This window comes from Trachypithecus francoisi, unplaced genomic scaffold, assembly GCF_009764315.1.
Source record: "Trachypithecus francoisi isolate TF-2019V2 unplaced genomic scaffold, Tfra_2.0 Lachesis_group10, whole genome shotgun sequence".
NCBI lineage: Eukaryota > Metazoa > Chordata > Mammalia > Primates > Cercopithecidae > Trachypithecus > Trachypithecus francoisi.
The window spans coordinates 12,139,581-12,165,400 of NW_022681455.1; the positions used below are offsets into that span (position 1 = coordinate 12,139,581).

At 36.1% G+C, this 25,820-nt stretch overlaps 1 protein-coding gene across 3 annotated transcripts in view; it reads left to right on the plus strand.

Annotated features, from left to right (window-relative positions):
- HIVEP1 (HIVEP zinc finger 1) overlaps window positions 1-25,820 on the plus strand; it is a 158,434-nt gene that overhangs the window by 79,491 nt on the left and 53,123 nt on the right. For all 3 annotated transcript variants that reach the window (XM_033216230.1, XM_033216232.1, XM_033216231.1), the window contains exon 3: window positions 1,132-1,185. In XM_033216230.1, the coding sequence (XP_033072121.1) occupies window positions 1,132-1,185 (54 nt within the window). The remainder of the gene's footprint in view (window positions 1-1,131; window positions 1,186-25,820) is intronic.

A 25,820-nucleotide genomic window follows, 5' to 3' on the forward strand; every position in this document is an offset into this window, starting at 1 on the left:
CATCTGTAAATAGAAGGTTCTCTGAATTTCCTAGCCTTTCTGGCAAGATAGGGAGAGAGGCAGGTAGATCAGAGTTTGAAGGGCCCATGGTGTGCAGTGTCTGCCTTTTATTTATTCGGGGTAGGATACCATATTGGAGGTTACATCTTCCATGGCCAGTGAGCAGTGGTAGGGTCAGCATTGGAGACAATTTCTGAGGCTGATGCATTTATCTAAATTGTGCTTACACATTTGGGATATCTGGAATGTTACATAATTATCAGTGTTGTCATCAGTTCAGTACAATATAGTACCCTGGGAATTTATTCCTTTTGCCATTTTAGTAAGTACTTAGACCAATGTGTTAAATTTGGAATCGATTACTGCCCATGGCATGAAGTATGTATATCCTTATAAAATTTAAATTAATTATTATTGAAATAGAACATGCACATATTTACAGAATCCAGTTGTGCCCAGAGCCCCAGGTCAAAGAACAGCAGGAGTGAGGCACTGCTCCCAACTTAGTTATTGCTCCTGGATTACACCTGTCTGACAAAACTGTGCACATGTGTAGCAGTTCTGCAGTCAGTTGTATATAGTACTTCTTTAATGCAGTACTCTGCCCTCATACTTCATAGATGCTGTCAGCTCTATGCTGCCAGCAAGGGATAGACGCTTTCTGCCATGCCACATTTCAGCTCATCCTCACCTCTGTTTTTCCATCCTTTTCTGTCTTCTGCCTTAGGTCTTAGCTTTGCTCAATCTGGTCGTTTCTAAGCTAGTAGGCATTTGTTATAGCTTTAAAATCCCTATTAGGTACTTTGAATGTAAAGGTAGTATTATTTTTAGATACTTTTATTAGATGACTAAACTTTTAAAGCTGTAGTTCAGTATCTAAAGTGCACTAATTATTTGCATTATGAAAACATTTTTTAATTGGAAATAGTCCTTGTGACTAAGAAATAATTAAAATTATAAATTTAAAAGGGAATATATCCTTCAACAGTTTATAGACATCTGTATCATAATTTATTCAACACATATTTATTACTGTATATCTGACACTGTTTAAAAGTAGCGTGTTTGTTTTACTGTATTCTTATTTATCTCAGGTAAATTGATTTATAAATTTTTCTCTGTTTTTCTTAGACAAAATTGAAGAAGCACAAAAAGAACTTAATGGGGCAGAAGTTTCAAAAAAAGGTAAATTAAAATCAGCTTGAATGTAAACTTTATTCTTGCAGTGGTGCCTATACATATACCTCATAAATATAGCCTTATGAAATAAATCAATATGGACATATCACAAAATTAGAAATCCCCTTGAAGTTACTGATACTTAACATTTTGTGGACTTTGCTTTATGAAAATTTTGGCCACATAGCACATTCTATAACTGTTTCCCACATATTAATGTATGACTGGTAGAAGTGTGAAAGGTTATTGCAACTCTGTTGAAAGTCCTGTTTGTGAGACTGTCCTGTAGCAATGAAAGTGCCAATATAAGGAACACAGTTGGCTGTGTCCATGCATGTGTGTTCATGTGTGTATTCATGTGATGCAGTTTTTTTTTTTTTAGTGAAAAAACCTAAGACAACTAAAACAGCCTGAATACCAGTCAGTGGAAGAATAGTTGAATAATTTGTAGTATACTCATATTTTGGGATATCATGCAACTTTGCAAAAATGTTAATTACTTTAGTTGATGGTGATGACTTATCAAATAAGAAAAACAACATTGCAATGTAGCATGTAAACGATCTTATTTTTTTGTGAAAACTAACAAAGTCAAGTGTGTATATAAGTATCTATGTATACACACACACACAGGCTTCTATGAGATTGGACAGTGTTGGAAAGGATTTATACACAGGAATGTGTATAATAGTGGGAAGAGGAGCAAGGGAAGATGACCCACTCATTTATATGCCTTTGTATTATTTCACTAGCTACAATGGGTACAATTTTATATTAAAATTAAAAACTTGAAAGGAAAAAATTGGTTTTCACCATAGAAAACATTCATTATCTTTCCAAGTAATATAAGAAAATAGATGTGATGCAGAAGAGTACGTAGGGATGGTCACATAGTGAGGTGAATAGTGTTTAAACAATATCTGTTAATGAGCAAAATTGATTATGTGCTTTTAATATTGTGGGAAAATAAAGTTCTCTTTATGACATTTGTATTCCTTGATTTATTATTTATTTTACCTTGTTATATCTTCGAATTACAGCCGACTATTTTGACAGTAGTTGAGCTAAGTAGGATTCCAATTGAAAGACTTTTTACAAAAAATAGCTTTTAAATCTAGTTAGACTACTGAGTAGGTGTCTGTAGGGGAAATAATTTCTTGCCATCCCAGTTCTCCATCTCTTGGACCAGCCTGTGAAGCCTCCAAGATGCTTTGGGGTTGGGCTGGTCTTACATGTATGGGGTACTGTGTAGCACCCCTCATGTCTTCCTTCTTCTCACCCCACACTCCTTCCGTGGACAGTCTGGAAGGGCCATGTATTTCTGACCCTCTAATGACATTCTTGCAGAAAAGCAAGGATAGAAAGACTAGAGATGTCTCCATGGCCACGTTGTCCCTTTGAAGGGCTGACTGACTTTAACGCATAAGGCATTTAAGGCACTCGAGGTATAAGAGGCTGTACTTTTAAAGTTTTGTCTATAGCCAGTCTTTTTTTTTTTTTTTTTTTTTTTTTTTTTTTTTACATCTAGTCATGGTTTAGAGCTCCTTCAATTAGCAAAGTAAATGTGAGCTTGTCTTCCTTTTCCTTGTTACTTCTTTGGCAAGAGTTTTCAGAGCAGTGAACTAAATGCCTGATAGGAAGGAGGAAATGAAACAAAGGTTCTAGAAAGAGAAATTGGATAATGAGGTTCAGAATAATGGATTGGGCTACAGTTGGCAGGCTACACTTATTTAAGAGCTAGGATGAATACCAAGTGAGCATTGTTCTGTGCAGTTCACCGCATAGAATTACTACTTGGCTTTCATTTTTATACAGAAATTAAAAATAAAATAGTTTTCCCTTTCAAATATAAGTAAGAAATAATATCAGTTTCTCTTTAACAACATGAAAAGTCTGAGTAACAGTGGTGTTGAGATTTTTCAAACCTTTTCTTGCTGTTACCTATTTTATTTTAAAGGATATTCATTTCTTTCATCAAAGAATATGCTTTAAAATATAGTCATTCGTTTTAGATTATGGTAGGTCATCTATAATAGATCTCTTTTTCATTGTTTTTCTGATGTACTTTGGGTTTTTTCCCCCTGTAAGTTTAGCCACATTGGCTTTTTAAAAAAATTACTTTTAAACACTGGTTATAGTTCTAATGCTTTGTCTCCATTGAAGGTTCTGTGGTCTTTAACTTATTCGAGGCTCTTTCTCCCTTTCTCTCTTTTTTGTAGTTATTAGGACAAGTAACTAATTTATTTTCAGAAGCATCTAGCATAGTAGTAGACTCTTAAAAGCAACTTCCTCATTAATAGATTAAAAAAGACATTTCCTCCTGTATTTTAATAATTTAAGGAGGATTAAATCTGTTTAGTGTAATATGGAAATAAAGAAACTTACTTTGCCTATCACACACCAATAGAGTAAAGAAATGCACTGAATTATGTTAATGTACTTATTTTATTCTTTTTCTCTTTTGAATGAAAATCAGATGACTTTAATTTGATTTATTTTTGTTTTAATCAATTTGGGGTAGATATAAGGATGCAACATTCACACAAGTCTCCATAATGTCATTGTGTTTTTCCTTACAGTGCTATCTCCAGATTCATAACACGCATTATGCTTGACACTATTTTTAAAATTATTGAGTGGGATTTAAATGAAATAGTGACTGTCACAGATGTGGTAATGGAATATGAATAAAATTAACTGGGAAGAAATAAATAGATCGATTAGGAGAGCTTTTATGGCTTTCTCAAGCTTTAATTTTAATACTCTGTTTTAAGTTTTTGTCTTATAATGTTTGACACATATACATTAATATGTAATATATGTAGCATATTAAGTTACAAAGCATAAGAAAGACATGGTAGTCTTTGATTCTCACACCCAATTTAAGAATGGAAACGTTGCCAGTACCATTGTATCCACCCACATGCTGATCCGCAATTCATCCCATTGTCTCTTCTATAGAGGTTTTACTGTCCTTAGTTTTGTGTTAATCATTTCAATCCTTTTAAAAAGCAATTATGTCATATAAATATGTATCCCCAAACAATATATTTTCTAGTTGTGCCTGAATTTGAACTTTTAAATGAAACGATATTGTACATAGTCTTCTGCAGCTTTTTTCACTTAACATTGTTCCTAAGATTCACCCATGCTGTTGCACGTAGCTGTTACTTTTCATTACTGTAATAATATTGCACTGTATGAAATTGTTGGCCCATTCTTCTGTTGATAGATTTAAGTTATTTCCACCTTTTTGCTATCATAAACAATGCAGGTATGAATATTTTTATATCCTGGTGCCTATGTGTGAGTTTTCTAGACCATATATTGGGAATGTGGATGCTCAGCTCTGCAAAATGATGCTATGTTGTTTTCCAGAGTTTTTTGGGGAATCTTTTTGCATTCCCACCATCAGTGTCCAAGAATTGATTTTGTACTATCAAGTGCAAGGTATTTTTAGTCTTTTATTCTTTTTCTAATTGAATAGATGTTAAATACTCTTTTATTCTGCTTTGGTTTTTGTTTCCCTGATTACTAATGTTAAAAGAAAAACTTAAGACACAAAAAGTTTAACAGATTTTATTTAAACAAAGAATTATTCATGAATCAGGCATCATTCAGAACCAGAAGAGGTTCAGAGAGCTCTGCTGAGCAGTGTGAGCAGCAAGCTTGTAGAGGCTGAACACGGAAGCAAAGTGAGAAGTCACCTGATTGGCTGCAACTAGGCATCTGCCTTCTTTGGGTAGGGTGTGATGAAGTGTTTGCTGTATTTGGGCATGATCTGATCAGTTGACTGCCTGCAAAGTAGCGATTTGTTACCAAAAAATACTCTAAATTAGGTTTCTGTTTGTTTGCACACCAAATTAGGTTGCAGTTTGTTAGGTCATAACTCAAGGTAAGGAGACAGCCTCAGGCAAATGGCCTCCTGCTTTTTAATTTAAGAATGTCAAACATGTCTTCATTTGTATTCCCCCTTACTGAAATGCTTGCTAGTATCATTTTTCCCTTTTGTAAAAACTGAGTTGTCTTTTTCTTAATATATTTTGAATAACTATCTTTATTCATTTTATGTGCTTTATTTTTCAGATTTATTTTTTACTTTGTTTAAAGTGCCTTCTATTCACTAAAGCGAATAGAAGCTCTTGATTTTGATATTGTCAACCTATTAATTTCTTGCTTTTGTGATTCATTTTTTTGTATTTTTATTTGTCTTAAATTATTCTCTACCACAAGGTCTTAAGTATATATATATTTTTCTATATTTTCTTCTAAAAGACTTCCACATTTCAGATTAAAAACCCATCTGGAGTTTGTTTTTTTAAAAAAATATACTTAGTTTTTTAATGTAGTGTAAGTTAGGATTCAAACTTCTTTTTTTTCTCAAGTGGATAACCATTGCTAATATTGTTAAATGTCCCTGAAACATTTAGTATGTTTTCTTTTTACTGTTTCACGTTAATTTTTTATTTTTGTGTGGGTTTGTTTCTTAGCTCTCTGTTCTGTTCTGTGAATTTGTGTGCCCATGTTTTAATATCACAGTATGTTAATTATTTACCACTTTATTGTCTTGATATACAGTGTGCAGTAACCAGTATACACTGTGTACAGTACGGCAGATTCCTTGTGTTATTTGCCTTCAGAACTGTTTTGCCTATAGTTCTTTGCTCATCTATTTGAATTTTACAGTCAGGTTTTTAAAAAGCTTGTTGGAATTTTGTTTGGGTTTGATTGAATTTGGGGCAAACTGAATTCAAATTTGATTGAATTCAGAGTTTTCAGGCCTCCTATTCAAAAAAGATTGTATATTTCTGATACTTGTGTTTTCTTTAGTGTTTTGTCATTTTTCTCCGTATGAATCTTTAATTTTTTTTGCTCTATTTCTTAGAATTCAATGTTTTCCTCATTTTAATGATTTTTTCTTTTGTAAAATTGTTTTCTAGCTCCTGGCAAATAAAAATGCAATATATTTTTGCATATTTATTTTATATCCAGCTATTTGGCTGGACTCTCATTCATTATGAAAATTGCTGGTGTTTTCCGATTTTCTTGTCATATCAACTGGGAATAATGAAAGTGTGTTTCTTGATTTTTGAAATCATTGTTTCTTTTATTTATTTTTTTTATCTTGCTCAGTCGGCTCCAATAAAATTGGTATCTTAGACTTGTTCCTGATTGTAAAGAAAATGCTTCTAATTTTTCACCATTAAAATATTCGCTATCTTTTTTTGTGGGGAGAGATTCTGTATATTTTTCAGTTGCTTAAAGGTGTTATCTTCTATTTTTTATTTGTTGAAATTATTTTTAAAAATCATAAATTTATTTTTATCACGTTTTATTTCTATATAAAGATGATCTTACTGTGTCCTTCATTCTTTCATTCTGATGTTTAAAAGTGACTTACATATCTTTAAACCAATTTGGTCATGATGTTTAATCTTAATCACTGCTAGATCTGATTCGTTAATATTTTATTGAGGAATTTTGAATCCATGTTCAAGGCACTGGTTTATATTTTTATTATTTTTTATAATTTTCTCTGCCTGATTTTGTTTTAAGGTTATGCTAGTTTGATTGGATGATTCGAGGGCTATATGCTTCTGATTCCCATGGAGCTGTTTGTTTGATATTGGAATTGTACCTTTGTAGGCAAATCTTACAACATATTTTGACTTTTGGGAGGGACTGCAGGGTAGACTTTTAACTCCCAATTCAGTGTACTTAACAGTAAGGATTATCCAAACATTCTGTTTTCTCTTCAGTTTTGGGAAGTTGTATTTTTCTTATAATTTATCCATCTTATCTAAACAGTCACATCTATTGGCAAAAAATCAGTCATAGTATTTTCTTGCTCTCTTTCATTTCTGCCGTGTGTGTAGTTACATCTATTTTTTATTGCTTCTGTCATTCATTTGTCCTCTCCTTGCTTTCTTTTTTTTTTTTTTTTTTTTTGAGGCGGAGTCTCGCTCTGTCGCCCGGGCTGGAGTGCAGTGGCCGGATCTCAGCTCACTGCAAGCTCCGCCTCCCGGGTTCACGCCATTCTCCTGCCTCAGCCTCCGGAGTAGCTGGGACTATAGGCGCCCGCCACCTCGCCCGGCTAGTTTTTTGTATTTTTAGTAGAGACGGGGTTTCACCGTGTTAGCCAGGATGGTCTCGATCTCCTGACCTCGTGATCCGCCCGCCTCGGCCTCCCAAAGTGCTGGGATTACAGGCTTGAGCCACCGCGCCCGGCCTCTCCTTGCTTTCTTGATAAGAGTTGCCAGTTTTCTGTTTTACTTTCTTTTTATTTTGCCAGCATCTGGTTTTCATGATACTTGCTTGCTTCATCCTTTTTAGTTTCATTAAATTTTGTTCTTTTTTATCTTTTTCTGTCTTTTTTTTTAGGTTTGTTCTGTTACTCAAATTTCTTAACTTGGAATGCTCATTCATTTTTAAGCCTTTATTCTGCTCTATTGGCATCACTTAAAGCTTTTAATTTCCTTGTAAGTATTGCTTAGATGCATCATACACAATTTTATATTTGTTAGTTTCATTCTTTTCTATGCTGGTTTCTTCTCTGACCCTCTCCCTACCCCAAATCATGTTTGATTTTTTTTCCTCCACATGGATGGGGATCTTACTTATTTTTAGTCATTTCTCACTTAATTGCATTGTGTTGTTGTTTTATAAAACCATTTAGGATATCCAAAATTGTTTCTTCTCTGTTTCTGAATATCGTGTAATCAAAATTTTCTGAGAATGTGGTATAAAAGTACTCATAGATTTTATATTAGAAACTGAGCATTTTTTAAGTAAATTAATCATTTTGCCATGATGAAAAAGCTGAAGTTGAATAATGTTAAATAACTTAATCCAAGGGAGTGCAACCAGAAAGTACATGCGCAAAATGAAGCCCATGGCCTGGACTGTGCTATTCTGATACAATTCCCTGGTATAACTAGATAAGATCTGTGTTAAAGTGATAGTTGAATTTCTGGTACAGTTTTATTTCTGTTCTAACTTACCCCTGTGAATGATGGGATTATGATAGCAGTCACCTACAGAAACGTTATGATCCAGGATAAAATAGGATTCAGACAATGGCCATGGAGAAAGGTGGAGACTTTAGGTCAGCTTGTATTATGACTTTTTTAACATTATTTTCTGTCTCACAGTAAGAACCTACAGTGGCCACTATTCATTACCAGTAATTTCTTTTCAGCAGCAGTGGTATCACTCTTACATTATATACTTCAGCCCCAGAACATTTTTATGTTTTAAATAATTTCTGTATCACCATCTATGTAAGAGTAAGAGGGCCTAAATATATATAGGTAGTTTATATGGGTTAAGAAATAGAGTAAGGAAATCTGTTCTAGTATGAATGATATTCATATTTGCTCTGAAAAGTCAGTTGAACGTGGGATTTTTGTTAACATAGGCGTGATTTATGTCCTGAAATGTGCTTCGCTTATCTGGGGAAGCTTGAGGGAAGTTAGGTTCCTGTGTAAAACGAGACTAAGTCAGAAGTGAGAGTGGTACTCCACTGGATCCTGAACTCTATAAAGATACTAGTTTCTTACCTACATTTCTACATTAAAAAATGAATATTTGTATTCATTTTATAATGATATTATTACAAAATTTTAATTTTTTTGAAGATAATGTGAATGAGTTTCCAAGGGGTGAAAAATGGTGACTCTCATTAAAAAAATTTTTTTAATTACCACATACAACTTTTTTTGAGACGAAGGCTAATTTCAAATAAATATTTTATGTTAATAAGGCCATGCTTTATTGCCAGTGACGCTCTTCCTTAAACATTCTGCTGAGTATAATTAAGAAAATACAAGAACATATTCTTGTAATTAGGGATGACAAAGTCCTTCCTGTGTAATAGCGAAATTTAGGTAGTATAGTAGAAAAGTTGGACAGATTTTATTAAATTAAAATGAAGAATGTCAGCACCATAAAAGATAAGATGAAAATGTTTTAAAACTGGGAGAACATTTGTACAATAAAACAAAACTTGATAGGCTTACCTTAAAAGGGTATTGACAGTTTACAAAATGAAAGCTCATGTAGATACGGCTAGAGGAAAGGCTAGTGTAGTATTTTTGTGAGATGTCTGAATGATAGAGTATTTTTAAAGGAATGCAGTTTTATTATTTTAATATTATATTGATATTAACTAGTTTATTTTTTATCCAGTTGTGGTCCTTGGGTTTCTTAATTATTAGGAAATAATATATTTTCATGAACATGTTTAATAGAGGTTTATTTTAAATAACAATATTTGTAGATCCTAGTCTCTTAATGTTAAATGCCCTAAAAATTATCATGTTTTTTCCTTGTACTTCTCATTGATTTATTTAAGTGAATTGTTGTGATGCACCAGCCTTTTTTTTTTTTTTTTGCCCTGAGAAATAGATAGGGAAGAAAACGTCTAAACCTTAAAGGAGCCCGCAAGCTTTAATACAGCTCTTTGCCAAATCATCATAAATCCCGAATTGGTAGAGCAAAAATTCGTAAGGTAGTCTGGCAGCAGTGCCTAACAAATCTCCCTTGGGAAAACAGCAACAGATTTTTTTTTTATTTTTTAGAAAAGAAAGTCATCTCCTTTTTTTACTATTAAAATTTCAAATTTAAATATTCATGTCTTATGAAGTATTCTCTTAGTGTAATAGTGAATGCTGTGAGCTTGACTTACAGGGAAATTAGTATTGTTTTAATTATTTGTGTCATTTATATAAGTTAAAGGTATCATGTGTTAACCATGTCAATATTTTGAGAAATTTAAAAATCCCAAATCCCAAGAGATCATTGCCTTTCAGATAGACTGCCAGCTTTATGAAAGATGATTTGCATAATGACATAAACAAAGCATTTTGTAGTACATTAATGTAAAATAAATGTCTTCAAATATCCTGTCCTTACTGTGTTTAAGTTCCAACATTTTTCCCTTTGAAATATGAAAGCAAAAATTCTCAATATTTCCTAACAGTGTTACTCATCACGGTCTATTGAGCCATTTATTAGAGACTTAAATAGCTAACCTGATTTTAATTTTATAGGATGATTCATAGAAAGACTCACATTCTTGTGCATACTTAATAGCATATTTCATTGACTTCAAAATGCTATTGATTGCAAGATGCACAATGATTTTATGCATCCTTTAGCAAGGAGAAAAGTCACTGCCAATTAAGTTATGACACAGTGCTCTTATAATTGATTAGAAGATGCATCCTGATTTTAGAGGGATTAAAGTGTTTTTTAAAATTTGTCTTACATTATATTAAATACATATTTATCTCCACTGGTACATTTTTTGACAAGAAAGATAAAGTAATTAAGGTAATGGCATATGGATTTGAGCTGCTTTGACGGCATCCCTGAGGACTGTGAAAAACAAAGGATTGAAATTATCCTAGAGGCTCATTTGCGGATTCATGGAAGAGTGGTATGGGGAGAAAAACCCAGATTTTGTTTGTTTCACTTTGCTTCTTAGGTAATTGACTTCATGCCGTATATCTCAGTATTTTCTATATAAATAATGCCAAGGGGTGACTTATAAGGATAATATGTGTTGCTGTTCATCTATTTAGGCTTTTCCCCAGGTTTGCTACTGTATTCTCTATATAAAACCAAAAAGAAAGAAAGAGGTAAGCTTGTATATATTTTGCCTACATAGAGATTTGTTCTTTTTCTCATGTTTCCTCAGAGAAGAGAGCAGACATGTTGCGTAAACCTGAAGAATATAATTTGAGGGCAGAAATAGTAAAAAATAAAAGTGAGAGAAGGCAGATAAATTGAAGGCAGATAAAGAACTAGGAGGAAGTCTAGAAAATGAATTTTAAAAAATGAAAAAACAAAGCATGAGAATAACAAAGTATCATTTAACGAAAAGTATGGGGTTCTTTTATTGCTTCACTATGCAAAGGATATTTTGTGGAGCTATGCTACACGCAGGAAATTTATCAGACTTTGAAGGATGTAGCTTAGAATTTTTCCCTGACCACCAAGCAATGGGGTGTAAAATTATTTTATTTAAGAAAGGAATTGGAAGTAGCAAATAAGATTCTGTGGATGAGTGGGGACGGGCAAGAAGAGGACTTAAAAGCATCACAATGAAAACAAATGTATGTAGTAACATTTATGCATGGCCTGATCTGCAGTGGGAGGTGGACTACGGGAGCCCGAGGGACGCTTTGGGAGTCCAGCCCACTGTGAAGGAGCAGGAGCCGGAGGGAAATGTCACTGAGTTTTTGGTCTGGAGGAGTGTGTTTATTTCAGCAGGCCCACCCCACATCCTGTAGTTAGCTATTTAGTCACTGTTTAGCATGACCTGACCCTCATATGTGAAGAAAAAACGTGGTAACATAGATGCAACTCACTACTCCGCACCCTCACCCTCTCACCTCTGCCTGGGGTCTCCTCACGTTTTCCTCTGTACAGTTTTGACCACAGTCATAGTGCAGCGCTTACTGCAGTTCTTAGTGCATGCAGTAGACATTTGACAAACATTTATTGCATCAATGATGATGGATGGTAGAGGTGTCAGAAAGGATGGATTCCTTTACTTACTTAACAGCCAGGATTTGTAAACAGTGTGTTATTATTGCTTTCTTTGATTTCTTAAGCGTGGTTAGATATATAATCTAGATTGCTTTTCTGAAGTAAAGTGTTTCTTTCGTCATATTAAATTATCTAATGCAGTGATGTATACAAACAGTTTGTGTATGTCAGTGTCACAAAAATAAAAGCTTCCTTCTTAAAGAGCTCCTAATGAATCCTTTCTTATGACTTCATTGAATCAGGAAGACTAAGACTACTCTCAGTTATTTATTTTGTAATATCATAACATCTTTGTAAACCTGGTGGGAGGTTGTGATAGTGTGAAGAACTGAGGATTCCAGGTTTCTGGTGTGAACACTACAACCTACAACTCAAACGTCCTGGTGGTAGAAATGTTAATCAAGGGGAGTTCACATTTCCCTGTTCTGGTAATGGACAGTATTGCCCGGGATTTAACCTTTTCTTGCTGATGTAGGGTCAGTTAGAGTGCTAGTGAACTAGCTGGGACAGGCTTAGAGGGATTGGCTAGGGAGAGAGTTAACAGTTTATGGCATTTTTTAAAGTGGTAAAAATACTCCCCACCGCAGATGATTTCAACCTACCAAATGGTTGCGGCTTGCAAAATTCCTGAATATTTATTTAGTAGTGGAGTGGTCCACAGCACACATTGCTTGGAGAAATCATTATCACACTATATTCTTGCGGATTCAACTACTGTGTACTGTCGTAAGAGACAGACGTGGCCGGGCGCGGTGGCTCAAGCCTGTAATCCCAGCACTTTGGGAGGCCGAGGCGGGCGGATCACGAGGTCAGGAGATCGAGACCATCCTGGCTAATACGGTGAAACCCTGTCTCTACTTAAAAATACAAAAAACTAGCCGGGCGACGAGGCGGGCGCCTGTAGTCCCAGCGACTCGGGAGGCTGAGGCAGGAGAATGGCGTAAACCCGGGAGGCGGAGCTTGCAGTGAGCTGAGATCCGGCCACTGCACTCCAGCCTGGGTGGCAGAGCAAGACTCCGTCTCAAAAAAAAAAAAAAAAAAAAAAAAAAAAGACAGACGTAACACTGACTGGACACTAATCCTAAGTTTAAAGATCCTAGAACTTTCTTAGGAAAATCACTGAAGTCTTTGGAATCTTTCTCGTGAAAGTGGAGCAAGAGGATATAAATCCGAAAGACTCAGGGGAGAGAAATGTGACTACTATTCCGTAAACCTAGTGTTTTAGTTGAAGGCTGAATCAACCTTCTACTAAGTGATTTTCTTAAACCTGTAAAAATAACATCAGAATACAGGGTGAGTATCCCTAATCTGAAAATCTGAAATCTAAAATGCTTCAAGATTTGAAACTTTTTGAGCACTAGTATGATGTTCAAAAGAAATGCTCATTGGAGCATTTCGGATTTCAGATTTTCAGAGTAGCGATGCTCAACCTGCAAGTATAATGCAAATATTCCAAAATCTGAAAAAAAATCAGAAATCCAAAACACTTCTGGATGAGAGATAGTATGTATTTGGTTTTCTCATCAGCGTCAGTTATCTTGTTAGCAACATTCAGGTTTGTCTTTCAGCTTTCTACTACTTTTGTACAAACTATGCTATACAACATTAGAGCAAGTTATAAAAATAGAAAATATTTATTTCATGACACTTCACATCAGTTGTCACTTTTCTATTACCTTTTGTGCTAACCCAGCTATGTCATAGCCAAAGAGGACCTGTGCTGAGTTACAAAATTGTTCTTACCACTTTCTGTGAAGTGCTTGTCAGGAGTCAGGCAAAGTGCTTATTGAAAAGACAAACAAGGCCGGGCGCGGTGGCTCAAGCCTGTAATCCCAGCACTTTGGGAGGCCGAGACGGGCGGATCATGAGGTCAGCAGATCGAGACCATCCTGGCTAACACGGTGAAACCCCGTCTCTACTAAAAAAAAAAAAAATACAAAAAACTAGCCGGCGAGGTGGCGGGCGCCTGTAGTCCCAGCTACTTGGGAGGCTGAGGCAGGAGAATGGCTTAAACCCGGGAGGCGGAGCTTGCAGTGAGCTGAGATCCGGCCACTGCACTCCAGCCTGGGCGACAGAGCGAGACTCCGCCTCAAAAAAAAAAAAAAAAAAAAAAAAGAAAAGACAAATAAGAAGGTTAATACAACAAATACTCTATATACTTGGTTTTCTTCTCTTAGTGGCTTGTTTAAAAGACATATGTATGTTAAGTAATGATAACAGTGTATTTTTGAACTGTAACATTTATAAGTATAATATGTATATAACAGTAATAACACAAAAGGAGGAAAAAGGAAAACAGAGCTGTACAGGCATAATGTTGCCACATCTCACTGGAATTAAGTTAATATAAATCTAAAGAGACTCTGAAGATGTGAAGTAAGTCCTAGAGCTACTACAAAGGAAATAATCAAAAATCTCTATAAGTTAAAAAATCATTAAAGAAATTAAATATTACATGTGAAAATGTTCACTTAATGTAAAAGAAGACATTAAAGGAGAAGTAGAGGAACAACAAAAAAAAAAGACAAATAAGAAGGTTAATACAACAAATACTCTATATACTTGGTTTTCTTCTCTTAGTGGCTTGTTTAAAAGACATATGTATGTTAAGTAATGATAACAGTGTATTTTTGAACTGTAACATTTATAAGTATAATATGTATATAACAGTAATAACACAAAAGGAGGAAAAAGGAAAACAGAGCTGTACAGGCATAATGTTGCCACATCTCACTGGAATTAAGTTAATATAAATCTAAAGAGACTCTGAAGATGTGAAGTAAGTCCTAGAGCTACTACAAGGAAATAATCAAAAATCTCTATAAGTTAAAAATCATTAAAGAAATTAAATATTACATGTGAAAATGTTCACTTAATGTAAAAGAAGACATTAAAGGAGAAGTAGAGGAACAACAAAAAAAAAAGACACAAGACATACAGAAACAAAAAGTGAAATTGCAGGCATAAATTCAGCTATGTCAATAATATCAATAATGTGAATGGATTAAACAGTCGAATCAAAGGCAGAGATTGTCAGACCAGATTAAAGAAACGAGATCTGACTATACACTGTCTGCACTGGCACTCACTTTAGATCCAAGACACAAATATATTGGAAGTGAAAGGATAGGAAAAGATATATCATGCAAATAACAAGCATAAGAAAGCTGGAGTGGCTATGTTAATATCAAAAGGGACTTTAAAAAAAATGTTACTAGAGGTAAAGAGACATTCTCTAATGATGAAAATGTCAATCCATCAGGAAGATATAACAGTTACAAACGTATCCACCTGACAACAGAGCCTCAAAATACATGAAGCAAAAACTCATAAAAATGAAAGGAGAAACAGACAATTCAACGATAACAGTTGGAGACTTCATTACCCCACTTTTAATAATGGATGGAATCTTCTAGACAGAACGTCAGCAAGGAAATAGAAGACTTGACTGCCAACACTGTAAGCCAAGTAGACCTAAATACTCCACCCGAGAACAACAGAATACACATTATTCTTCAGATACATGGAATATTCTTCAGGATAGACCATCACCTAGGCCATAAAACAGTTGATCATTAAATCAAATAGGATTGAAATAATATAGTTTGCTCCAACTGCCATGGAATGAAATTAGAAATCAATAACAGAAAAGTGTACTGATGTGAAAAAATTTTTCCAGTCCCACATTGTCCCTAAGAGGAGAAGAAATGTCAGTCAGCAAAGCAGAACTTCTGTTGTACAAATGACACCAAAGCTTTCCAGACAAGTAGACTAGGAACATTGCTGTCATACTGATAACAGGTAATTCTGCATTTGAATCCCTCCTCATGAGGAAACTAGCAAAGAGAACTGCCTCTGGAAATGTTTTCTTTGAAACAAAAATAAAGCTTGACATACAACTACAATTCCTCCAAAAAAACCTCAAAGTAAAAAGCATCTTTGTAAGTATCAAGCAAGAAGCAGATTATTTAAAGATAGAGAAATACATTTGGTCTCATTTTCTTAAGGTAGAGTCAGAGCATGTTAAGAGCTGAAACTTTTAGTATAGAAATATACTTGTGACTCAGTGTTTTTATGTTGTCAGTTCTTAAGGATATACTTATAAAATGATTATTTTGGTTTTTCATGTTCATTTTATTTTAATAGTGTTCAGTATACTTTAAATATTTTGTACTTTAATAATTAGAATAATAGCTTTTTAAAGAAAGTTATTGTAAAACATCAAATAAAATATATGTTTATGAGTTTTTTTTATGAGAAGGTATTAAACGTTTGGTTTCACTGAAGCTAAAATACCAGTGTTAATCCCGGCGCTTTAGTATGATAGAAATATACATGCTGAAATAGTGGTGTAGCCATTTTGTCCTAGTATTGCAGTTGCACCCAGCGATGGTGTTGATGATGTAATAATGATAATAATAATCATATCAACAGAAGCAATAATGATGAACTAAAATGGAAGTTCTGGGCACAATGCCAATCTGTCTGCATGCATTATCTCAAATAATTCTCACAACCCCATGAGGTGCCAGTATCTGTGTTTTGCAGATAATGAAGGCTCAATAATAGAACTTACCCAAGGTCACATAGCTAAAGCGGCAGAGCCAGAACCTAGACCCTGGCTTCCCTGTCTTCAGAGTTCACCAGAGGACATACGTGAACAATGATGTTTTGGAGAAAAAGTGAGCGGAAGTGGTAACTCGCTGCGAAAGTCCAGGATAGTTTCTAGTTTAGACAGCTGCATGAATGACTGTGTCACACATGGAAACTTACTATTTTTTTTTAATCCGTCTGGACTTAACTGTATTAGGCAGCTGTTGTTATATTTAATATTCTGGAACATTTAATGTATGTTACTTGAAAGTTTTGAGTGTTTTTGAGGGAAGGAGAAAGTATTGTGTAGGTCCTCAATAGTGTATTCTTACTTTCTTCCTCAGAGACCTGTTCAAGTTTTTGCTTTCTTGGGCCAATTTTATTTATAATTTAAGTTAAATTTTATGTGTTATTCAAGTTGTCTAAATAAATTAAAATAGAATACAATATTCTCATAATTTTAAAGAGTTTCTTTTAGTTTTCCATTTGTGCAAGTTTGTTGTGACAAATTCTTTCAAGTGTCATTTACTAGAAAAGGTCTATTTCACTTTCATTCTTGGAAAATATTCTTGCTGGGTTTGGAAGCATAGAAGTCCAGCATGGCATTTTATTTTCTTGAGTACATTGTTGGTGTAGAGGTGTCAGTCTATTGCTTCTTTGAAGGTAATTTGGCTTTTAAAAATTACCAGTAATTTTAAAAATTATTTTTAAGATTTTGGGCCTTGTCTTTGACTTTTACAGTTTTAAAGTGATGTGTGCAGGTATGATTTCTCTATATTTATCTTGCTTATGGTTTAGAGTGCTCTTGAATCTGTAGATTCATGTATTTCATTCATTTTTAACAATTTTTAGACTTTATCTCCTTACCTATTGCCTCTGTCCCGTTGTTTATCTTTCCACCTTCTTTGTTTTGTTACTTTCTGGATGTTGTATCCTTTGGTCTCCTAATACTTTATTCTGTGTTGTTTTCATCTGACTTATTCTCTCTCTCTCTCTTTCTCTCTTCTTTTCTTTCCTTCCCCGCCCCCCACCCCCCGAGACAGGGTCTTGCTCATTCAGGCTGATAATAGCTCACTATAGCCTCAAACACCTGAGCTCAAGCCAGTCCTCTTGCCTCAGCCTCCCAGGTAACTGGAACTACAGGCATGCACCACTGCACCCAGATTATATTTCTGGGTATTTTTGTTTGTTTGTTTTCTTTATTTTTTTAGAGACAAAGCCTTGCTATATTGTTCAGCCTGGTCTTGAACTTCTGGCCTCAAACAATCTTCCTGCCTCAACCTCCTGAGTAGCTGGGAGTGGCAACCTCTGTGAGCCACTGCACCCGGCAACTGTCTTTTTCAGTTGTTCTGATCTCAACTTCAATCTATCGTAGTTCCATTATGGTATTTTTTTCAATTCTATAATTTATATTTGGCTTTTCAAATCTGCTATGTCTCTTTACACTTCCAGTTTTCTGAAATTTTCAGTATTCTTGTCCTTAACTAAGCACATTTATTTTAAAGTGTTTGCGTATTCATTCCAATATATTGGACCCCTGGAAATCTGTTCATAATGTTGGTTCTTTCTTGTTCAATTATTTTCTCAGATGCCTGGTTATCTTTGAATAGATGATGGACATTTTATTTTAAAAATTATAGAAATGTTTTAAGCCTAAGTTAACAGTATCTTCCTTCAAAGATTTCAGTTTTCTTCTGCCAGGCTTCTAGGAGAACTAACAATCTAAGATTCATCTTAATTGAGTTTTGGAGTATGAGATTTTTTGGGCCATTGAAAGTGAGTTGCAGTTTACGTGAAGCTTGATCTTTACGCAATTCTCCCTTATTCCTAGAATGAAGTCCTTTAGGTTCTCAGCTGAGAACAGGCAGGTTTTAATGTGGACTCCATGCGTGGCATGCCCTGGATTCTGTCATTTGTACCTTTAGCTCCTTTAGGTTGTTGGAACTGCCCAGCCTTTTAGCTGCTCTTTTGAATAGACAAACCCTCCCTAATCAAAAGGACCCCCAAATGCTGATCTCCCTTGTTTGGACTTTTCCTCTCCTGGAACTTGGCTCAGTAACTTTTCTTTATCTTTTTGTTGCTTAACTGCCTTCAAGCTGATCATGTTTATATTTTGTCTAGGTAATCTGTTGTACTGAGAGGAGGATCATCTGAATTACTTAATTACTTGATTCTAAATTACTATAAGTCCCTTATAAAAGTTGTTTGTACATTATCATATTAACCCTTGCCTTACATGTTGCAGATACTTTCTCAGTTTCTCACTTGCTTTTTACAATGAAAATCTCACACACACACACACACACACACACACTCAAACATACTCCTTAGTTTTTATGTATTCAAATTGCTTTGCTTGCTTTTTTGATTAGAAAGTGTAATACCAGCCCAAGGTGAGCTAAATATTTATCCCTAGTTTTCTTATTCTTTTTGTGATTTTATTTCTTACATTGAATTATTGAACTTATTTTGGTACATGGTGTTTGCTTAAGATCTGCTTCTACTTTATCATCCAGTGTATGAGACTTGAATCTGTTTTCCCAAAAATTTTGAAATATGACACCTTTTGCATTGACTAAGTACATATACATATGTGTATATATGATAGGGCCTTTTTATGGGTTTTTGGTTTAACCATTGATCTGATTTTGAGAAAATACTGTCTTAATCATTTAATGTCTTTTCCATGAAGTTGTCTTTACATTATTTTCTTTCGGAATTTTATTGTTCAATTAGAATGATTATTTTCTCAAATGAAGATGGGAACATGTTACATTTCTTAAAAGAGTAAAATTTTTTATTGTTTGAAATTTTATAAAACTTGGACATTTGCAAATTGGCATATTCAAAATATGATTTTTTTTCCAGGGGGATGGTGTGTTTCTTTATTATGTAAGTCACTTTTAAACAAAAACTCATACTAAGAACTTCAAAATTTTCTGTGCAAAATTATTTCATGGCATTTTCATATTTTAATATTAATAAAAGAATATTTTCCATTGTATTTTCTAACTAATCATTTATGGCATAAGGAGAAGGACTGATATTTGTGTGTTCCTGTACTGAACTCTTTTGTTGGGTATAATAGATTTTCGGTGATTTCTTACGGGTTCTCTAGGAGACCATTTTATTATCAGGAAATAATGCTATTTTCTTTCTTACCATCATTTATATTTCATTTATTTTTATTCTTTCATTGTGTTAGCTCAACAGTCTACAGAAGTAATTAAAAATAAGTGGCTATTGCAGGAATCCTCTTATTATCCCAGACCGCAGGAGGAGATTTTTCTAGGATCTAGTTTCGATTATTGCATATCATTGGCATGAGAGAGATTCTTTATCATGTTTTCTTAGTTTGCTAGTTTTATTTTGATTTTTCTAATTTCTCTTGTGACTTTCTGTTCGACCCCTGGGCTGTTCAGACTTGTATTGATAACTTTCTAAATATTTGGAGGTTTTTCAGGTATCTTTCTGCTATTTGTTTCTAGTTTAATTTTATTGTGTTCAGGGAACATACTTTCTATGTCCTCTTAACTTTTTTGAACTGCATACTTTGTTTTAAAATTTAAATAGCCAATAGGCACTGTACCTAGTGGCTCCTTGAACATGTATTCCTTGGAGATGCCATGGATTTAGTTCTAGACCACTGCAGTAAAGCAAATACTGCAATAAAGCAGGATATATGGTTTTTTTTTTATTTCCCAGTACATACCAAAGTTATGTTTACACTATACTGTAGTCTTTGTAAGTGTGCAGATGAGCATTGGCTTTCATAGCATTATGACTAATAAAACAACGTGAATACCTTAATTTAAAAAATATTGCCCAAAATGTGAATGATCATCTGAGTCTTTATCCAGTCATAATCTTTTTGCTGGTAGAGGTCTTGCCTCGATGCAGATTGCTGCTGACTTAAGGGTAGTGGTGGGCTAAAGGTTGGGTGGCTGTTACCATTTCTTAAAATAAAGCAATGAAGTTTGCCACACTGACTTTTACTTTCATGAAAGATTTCTCTGTAGCATACGGTGGTGTTTGATAGCATTTCACCCAGAGTGAAACTTCTTTCAAAATTGGAGTCAGCCCTCTCAGACTCTGCCACGGCTTTATCAGTTGAGTTTATGTAGTACTCTAAATCCTTTGTTGTCATTTCAGCAGCATTTACAGCATCTTCACCAGAAATAGATTTCATCTCAAGAAACCGCTTTCTTTGCTCATCGGTAGAAGCATCTCCTTATCCATTCAAGCCTTATCCTGAGATTGCAGCAATTAAGTCACATCTTCAAGCTCCACTTCAGTAATGGTTGTCTTACTGTTTCTACCACATCTGTGGAGACTTCCTCCATTGAAGTCTTGAATCCCTCAGAGTCATCCTTGAGGACTGGAATCTGCTACTGCCAAACTCCTGTTAATGTTGCTATTTTGACCTCCTCTCTTCAATCATGAATGCTTTAATGGCATTTAGAATGGTGAATCCTTTCAAGAAGGCTTTCAATTTCCTTTGCCCAGCTCCATCAGAGGAATAACTGTCTGTGACAACTATCACCTTATGAAATGAATTTCTTAAATAGTAAGACTTGAAAGTAAAAATTACTCCTTGATCCATGGGCTGAAAAATGGACATTGTTGTGTTACCAGGCATGAAAACAACATTCGTCTTCTTGTACATCTCCATCAGAGCTCTTGGATGACAACGTTTATTGTCATTGAGCAGTTATATTTTAAAATAAATCTTTTTTTTCTGAGTAGTGACTCTCAATGTTGGACTTAAAATATTCAGTAAACCATACTATAAACAGATGTGCTGTCATCCAGGCTTTATTGTTCCATCTTTATAGCACAGAGTAGATTTTGCATGATTCTTAAGGGTCTTAAGGATTTTCGGAATAGTTGATGAGCATTTGCTTCAACTTAAAGCCACCAGCTGTATTAACCCTTAAGAAGAGAGTCATTCTGTCCTTTGAAACTTTGAAGCCAGGCATTGACTTCTCCTCTCTAGCTATGAAAGCCCTGGATGGCATCTTCTTCCAATAGAAAGCTGGTTTATCTACATACAAAATCTGTTGTTTTCTGTAGCCACCTTCCTCCGTTATCTCTGAGAAATCTTCTAGATAACTTGCTGCAGCTTCTACATTAACACCTGCTGCTTCACCTTACCCTTTTATGTCATGGAGATGGCTTCTTTCCTTACCTCTCTTGAGCCAACCTCTGCTAGCTGTCAGCCTTTCTTCTGCAGCTTCCTCACTTGTTTCAGCCTTCATAGCATTGAAGAGAGTTAGGGCCTTTCTCTGGATTAGGCTTTGGCTTAAGGGATGTTGTGGCTGGTTTCATCTTCTGTCCAAACCACTAAAATTTTCTTCATATCAGCAGTAAGACTGTTGTGCTTTCTTATCATTAAGGTGTTCACTGGAGTAGCACTTTTAATTTTCTTCAATAACTTTTCCTTTGCATTCACAACTTGGCTTACTGGCACAAGCATCCTATCCTTCAGCCTCTCTCAGCTTTCAACATGCCTTCTTCAGTAAGCTTAATCATTTCTAGGTTTTGGCTTAAAGCTAGAGACATGCAACTCTTCCTTTCACTTGAACACTTAGAGGCCCTTGTAGGCTTATTAACTTGTAAGCATCATTTTAACATTGTTGTGTCTTGGGTAATAGGCAGGTCCAAGGAGAGGCAGAGAGACTGGGGGGAATGGCCAGTTGATGGAGCAGTGAGAACATACACACAACAAGTTTATTAAGTTCACTGTGTTACATGGGCACAATTAATGCAGCCCCAGAACAATTACAACAGTAAAAACAAAGATCACTGATCAAAGATCACCATGGCAGATATAATAATAATGCAAAAGTTTGAAATATTGCAAGAATGACAAAAAATGTGTCAGATACAAGAAGTGAGTGCATGTGTTTAGAGAAATGGTGCCAAGATAGACTTGCTCCATGCAGAGTTGCCACAAACCCTCAATGTAAAAAGCACAGTATCTGTGAAGCTCAACAAAGCAAGGTATACCTGTATTCATTTTCTGTTGCTGCGTAACAAATTGCTACAAACTTAGCAGTTGACACAGTACTTACTGTCTTGTGGTTCTGTAGGTCAGAAGCCTGACACAGGTCTTACCTGGCTGTATGACGATGTCAGCAGGTCTGTCTTCTGGAGGCTCCAGGGGAAAGTCTGTTTTCCTGCTTATTCAGGTTACTGGCAGAATTTAGTCCTGTAGCTGTAGTCATCATGTTCTTGTGAGCTGTCAGCTGAAGACATTCCCAGCTTTTAGAGGCCACCATGTTCTCTGGATAGGAGCTCTCTTTCTCCATGTTGAAAGCCAGCAGTGGCAGGTCAGGCCTCATTTCCTGTCTCTCTCCTGCCTCTTCGGTTGTTCAATACCTCTGACTTCAGCCAGAAGAGAGTCTCCATTGTTACGGGATTGTGTAATTAAATTTGAAAGAATCCTGGAATAACCGAGGATAATCTCCCCATCTCAAAATACATAACCTTATCACATTTGCAGCATCCCAATCTTTGCCACATACAGAAACATGTACAGGTTCCAGAGGTTGGAGTGTGGCCATTTTACAGGGCCATTATTTCACCTGCTGTGCTGCCATCTTGGATAATTCAACTTTACACTGTATCATCTTTTAAACTGGTGAAATTTTGAAGTGATAAAATTCTTAAAGTTCTTCTTAAAATTTTATTATTATCATTTTCAGAGCTCTTCATTTATATGTATAGATCCACATTTAAGTTTTAACATTTCAGTATGGGTCTGAAGACAATTAATTCTCTCGGCTTTTGTTTTTCTGAAAAAAAAAAACAAAAACTTTCTATGGCCTTCATTTTTGAAAGCTAAATTATTTCTCAATATGAAATTCTGGGTTGGACAGTTTTTTTTTTCTTTCAGTAGTGTAAAAATATCACTCCATGGTTTCCGTTGAGAAGTCTGCTTTAATTTTTATCTTTTATTCTCTGTATGTAATGTTTTTCTACCCTCTGGCTGTTTTCAGGATTTTCTCTTTATCTTTGGTTTTCAGCAGTTTGAACATAATGTCTAAATTCTTTTTCTCCCTTTTCTTCTTTTTCTCAGTATTTTTTTATTTCTTTATGCTTATTCTTTCGTATCCGTATTCTTAATCATCCTAGATGAGTAATTTAGGCTCTTTGGATGTGTGGTTTGTTGTTTTCATTATTTGGGGAAAATTCTTAACCTTTATTTTTTTCATGTATTTCTACTACCATGTTTATTCTTCCTTTTCCTTCTGCAGTGCCAATTATATGTCACACTATTTGATACTGTCCTGTGGCTCCCAAATGCATTTGTCCTTTTTCATTAATTCTTTTTCTCTTTCTTTTTTTCCCTTACCTTTCTCCCTTCCCTCTGCTTCCTTCCGCTCACTTTCCTTTTCTTACCTCTTTTTTTCTTTCCTCTGCTTTTCTCCTCTTTGTGTTTCTGATTGGATAATTCGTATTGTGCTATCTGTAAGTTTCCTACAGATTGCTTAGTTTTCTCAAGTCTCCTAATAAGTCTGTCACAGGCTTTCTTTATCTCTCTTGCACTGATTTTTATTTCTAGCATTTTATTTGACCCTCTCTCTGCCTAAATTCCCTTTTGTGAATGCATGCTATCCACCTTTTCGTCTGGATCCTTTAGCCTATTAAACACAGTCATTTTAAAGTCTCTGTCTGAGACCTCCAACACCTAGGTCATCTCAGAGTCTGGCTGAGGTGATTGCTTTGACAGTGAAAGCATGTGCCTCGTGTGTGTTTGTGTGTGTGTGTGTGTATGTGTGTATTAACTTTTATTTAATTTTTGTTATTAATAGTAGGAACTATTGACCTAAAGAAAGAAATTGAGGCAAAATTAATATAGTGAGTTTATTTGAGCCAAGGTTGAAGCAGCTGCCCGGGACACACTTTGAAGTTGCCTTGGAGAGTGCTCTATCTGGCCATTGTTACAAGCAGATTTTATAAGGCAAAAGGGGATGAGGAGAAAAGGGGTGGACTGATAGAAAGTTGTTTGACGGGAATTGTCATTCGTTTACAGAGAACATTGGTTAGTGATTGGCTGTGCAGTTTTGAACTATAGGGTATCAGTTAGGGTGTCTGGCGTGTGGCATTTTATGGCACTTGGCTTTGGTTAGTGTAGAGCCCACATACCAGGTGGCTTCAGAAGGTAATTATTTAGCTCAAGGGGGAGAGTAAGACAGGGCTGCTGTCGCACACTACAACATCTCAGTCCTCCTCTGGGCCTGCTGATTAAAGAGGACTTGCATTCCTCGGAGAAAAAGTGTCTTTTCTTTCTCACTACTGAAGTGGGTAGCTTCTGGTGGCTGGCAATGGGCAGTGTTCTGTCAGGTCATCAGAAGGGCAGCTGAGGCTACCCATCCAGGATTGAGCCGGGCTTGGATGTTCAGTGTAGCACTTCAGCTTTTAATCCTTCCGACCATGGCCTGCCGGTTCCTTGTGCTTATGGCTGGAACTGGGACGCTGGGGGCTTTTCTCAGGGCTAGTGCCCCTGCTCAACTTGCAGCCTCCTGTGCCGTGAGCTGGGGGAGTCCCTGCCCACCTCCTCACCGCCCCCCCCAGCAGTGGGCTGCTGCTGCTTCCCAGCAGGGCTAGGCTTCTGGATGGGGAGAGGAGGGTCGCTTCATCTTGTGGTCCAGTCTCAGTCTTGGCGGTCCCTGTGTTTCTAGCCCCTCTCCTATGGTAAGGGACTGAAATTTTATTGGTGTGGGATTTTGGTCTCAGGACAATTTCCTGCCTCCCCTGGGGTAGAGGGTGGCCTCCTCTGTTCTTCCCCCAGCTGCAGGGTGTTTCTGTCTGTCCCCTTGGTGACATCTGCTGCCCTTTCCCTATCAGCTTAAAGCCCAGGGGCTTTCTTCAGAGGGTGGAAGCGCTCAGGGAGGGTTGGCTTCATGCCTGTTCGCTCTGCCTGCACGCTCGGGGCACTTCTCTGGCCTCATGTGCTGCCCCTCCTGTGAGCACCTGGTGCGGGCCCATGTTAGAGAGCCTGTAAGTGAGTGTGGATTCTCTCAGCCCATCCTAATTTAAAGGCAGAAGAACACATGTAAGCAGGCAAACAGGGCATTCTAGATTATGACTGTAAAGAGGAAAGAATTGAAGAAGGGCAGGGTGGGCAGGACAGGGACACCGACTTTAGGTAGAGTGGAGGAACAGCCCGGAGGTAACATTGGTGCGGTGAGTTGAAGGTTGAAAATGACCCTGTCATCTTAAGAGTTGGGTGTAGGGAGGGCTTTTCATGCTGAGGAGATGGCAAGTACAAATCCCAGGGGTAGCAATGAGATGGGCCAGTTCGAGGAGGAGAAAGTTTACCGCAGGCTGAAGCAGAGTGAGTCAGGGGACATGGTGTAGAGGGAGGTTGGAGAGTTGCGAGTCAGGTGAGCCTGCAGTCTCTTGGCCATGTTATGATGCTTGAATTACATTCCATGAGGAATGGGAAGAACTTGGTGATGATCTGAATGTAGCTTCCTTTTGCTTGC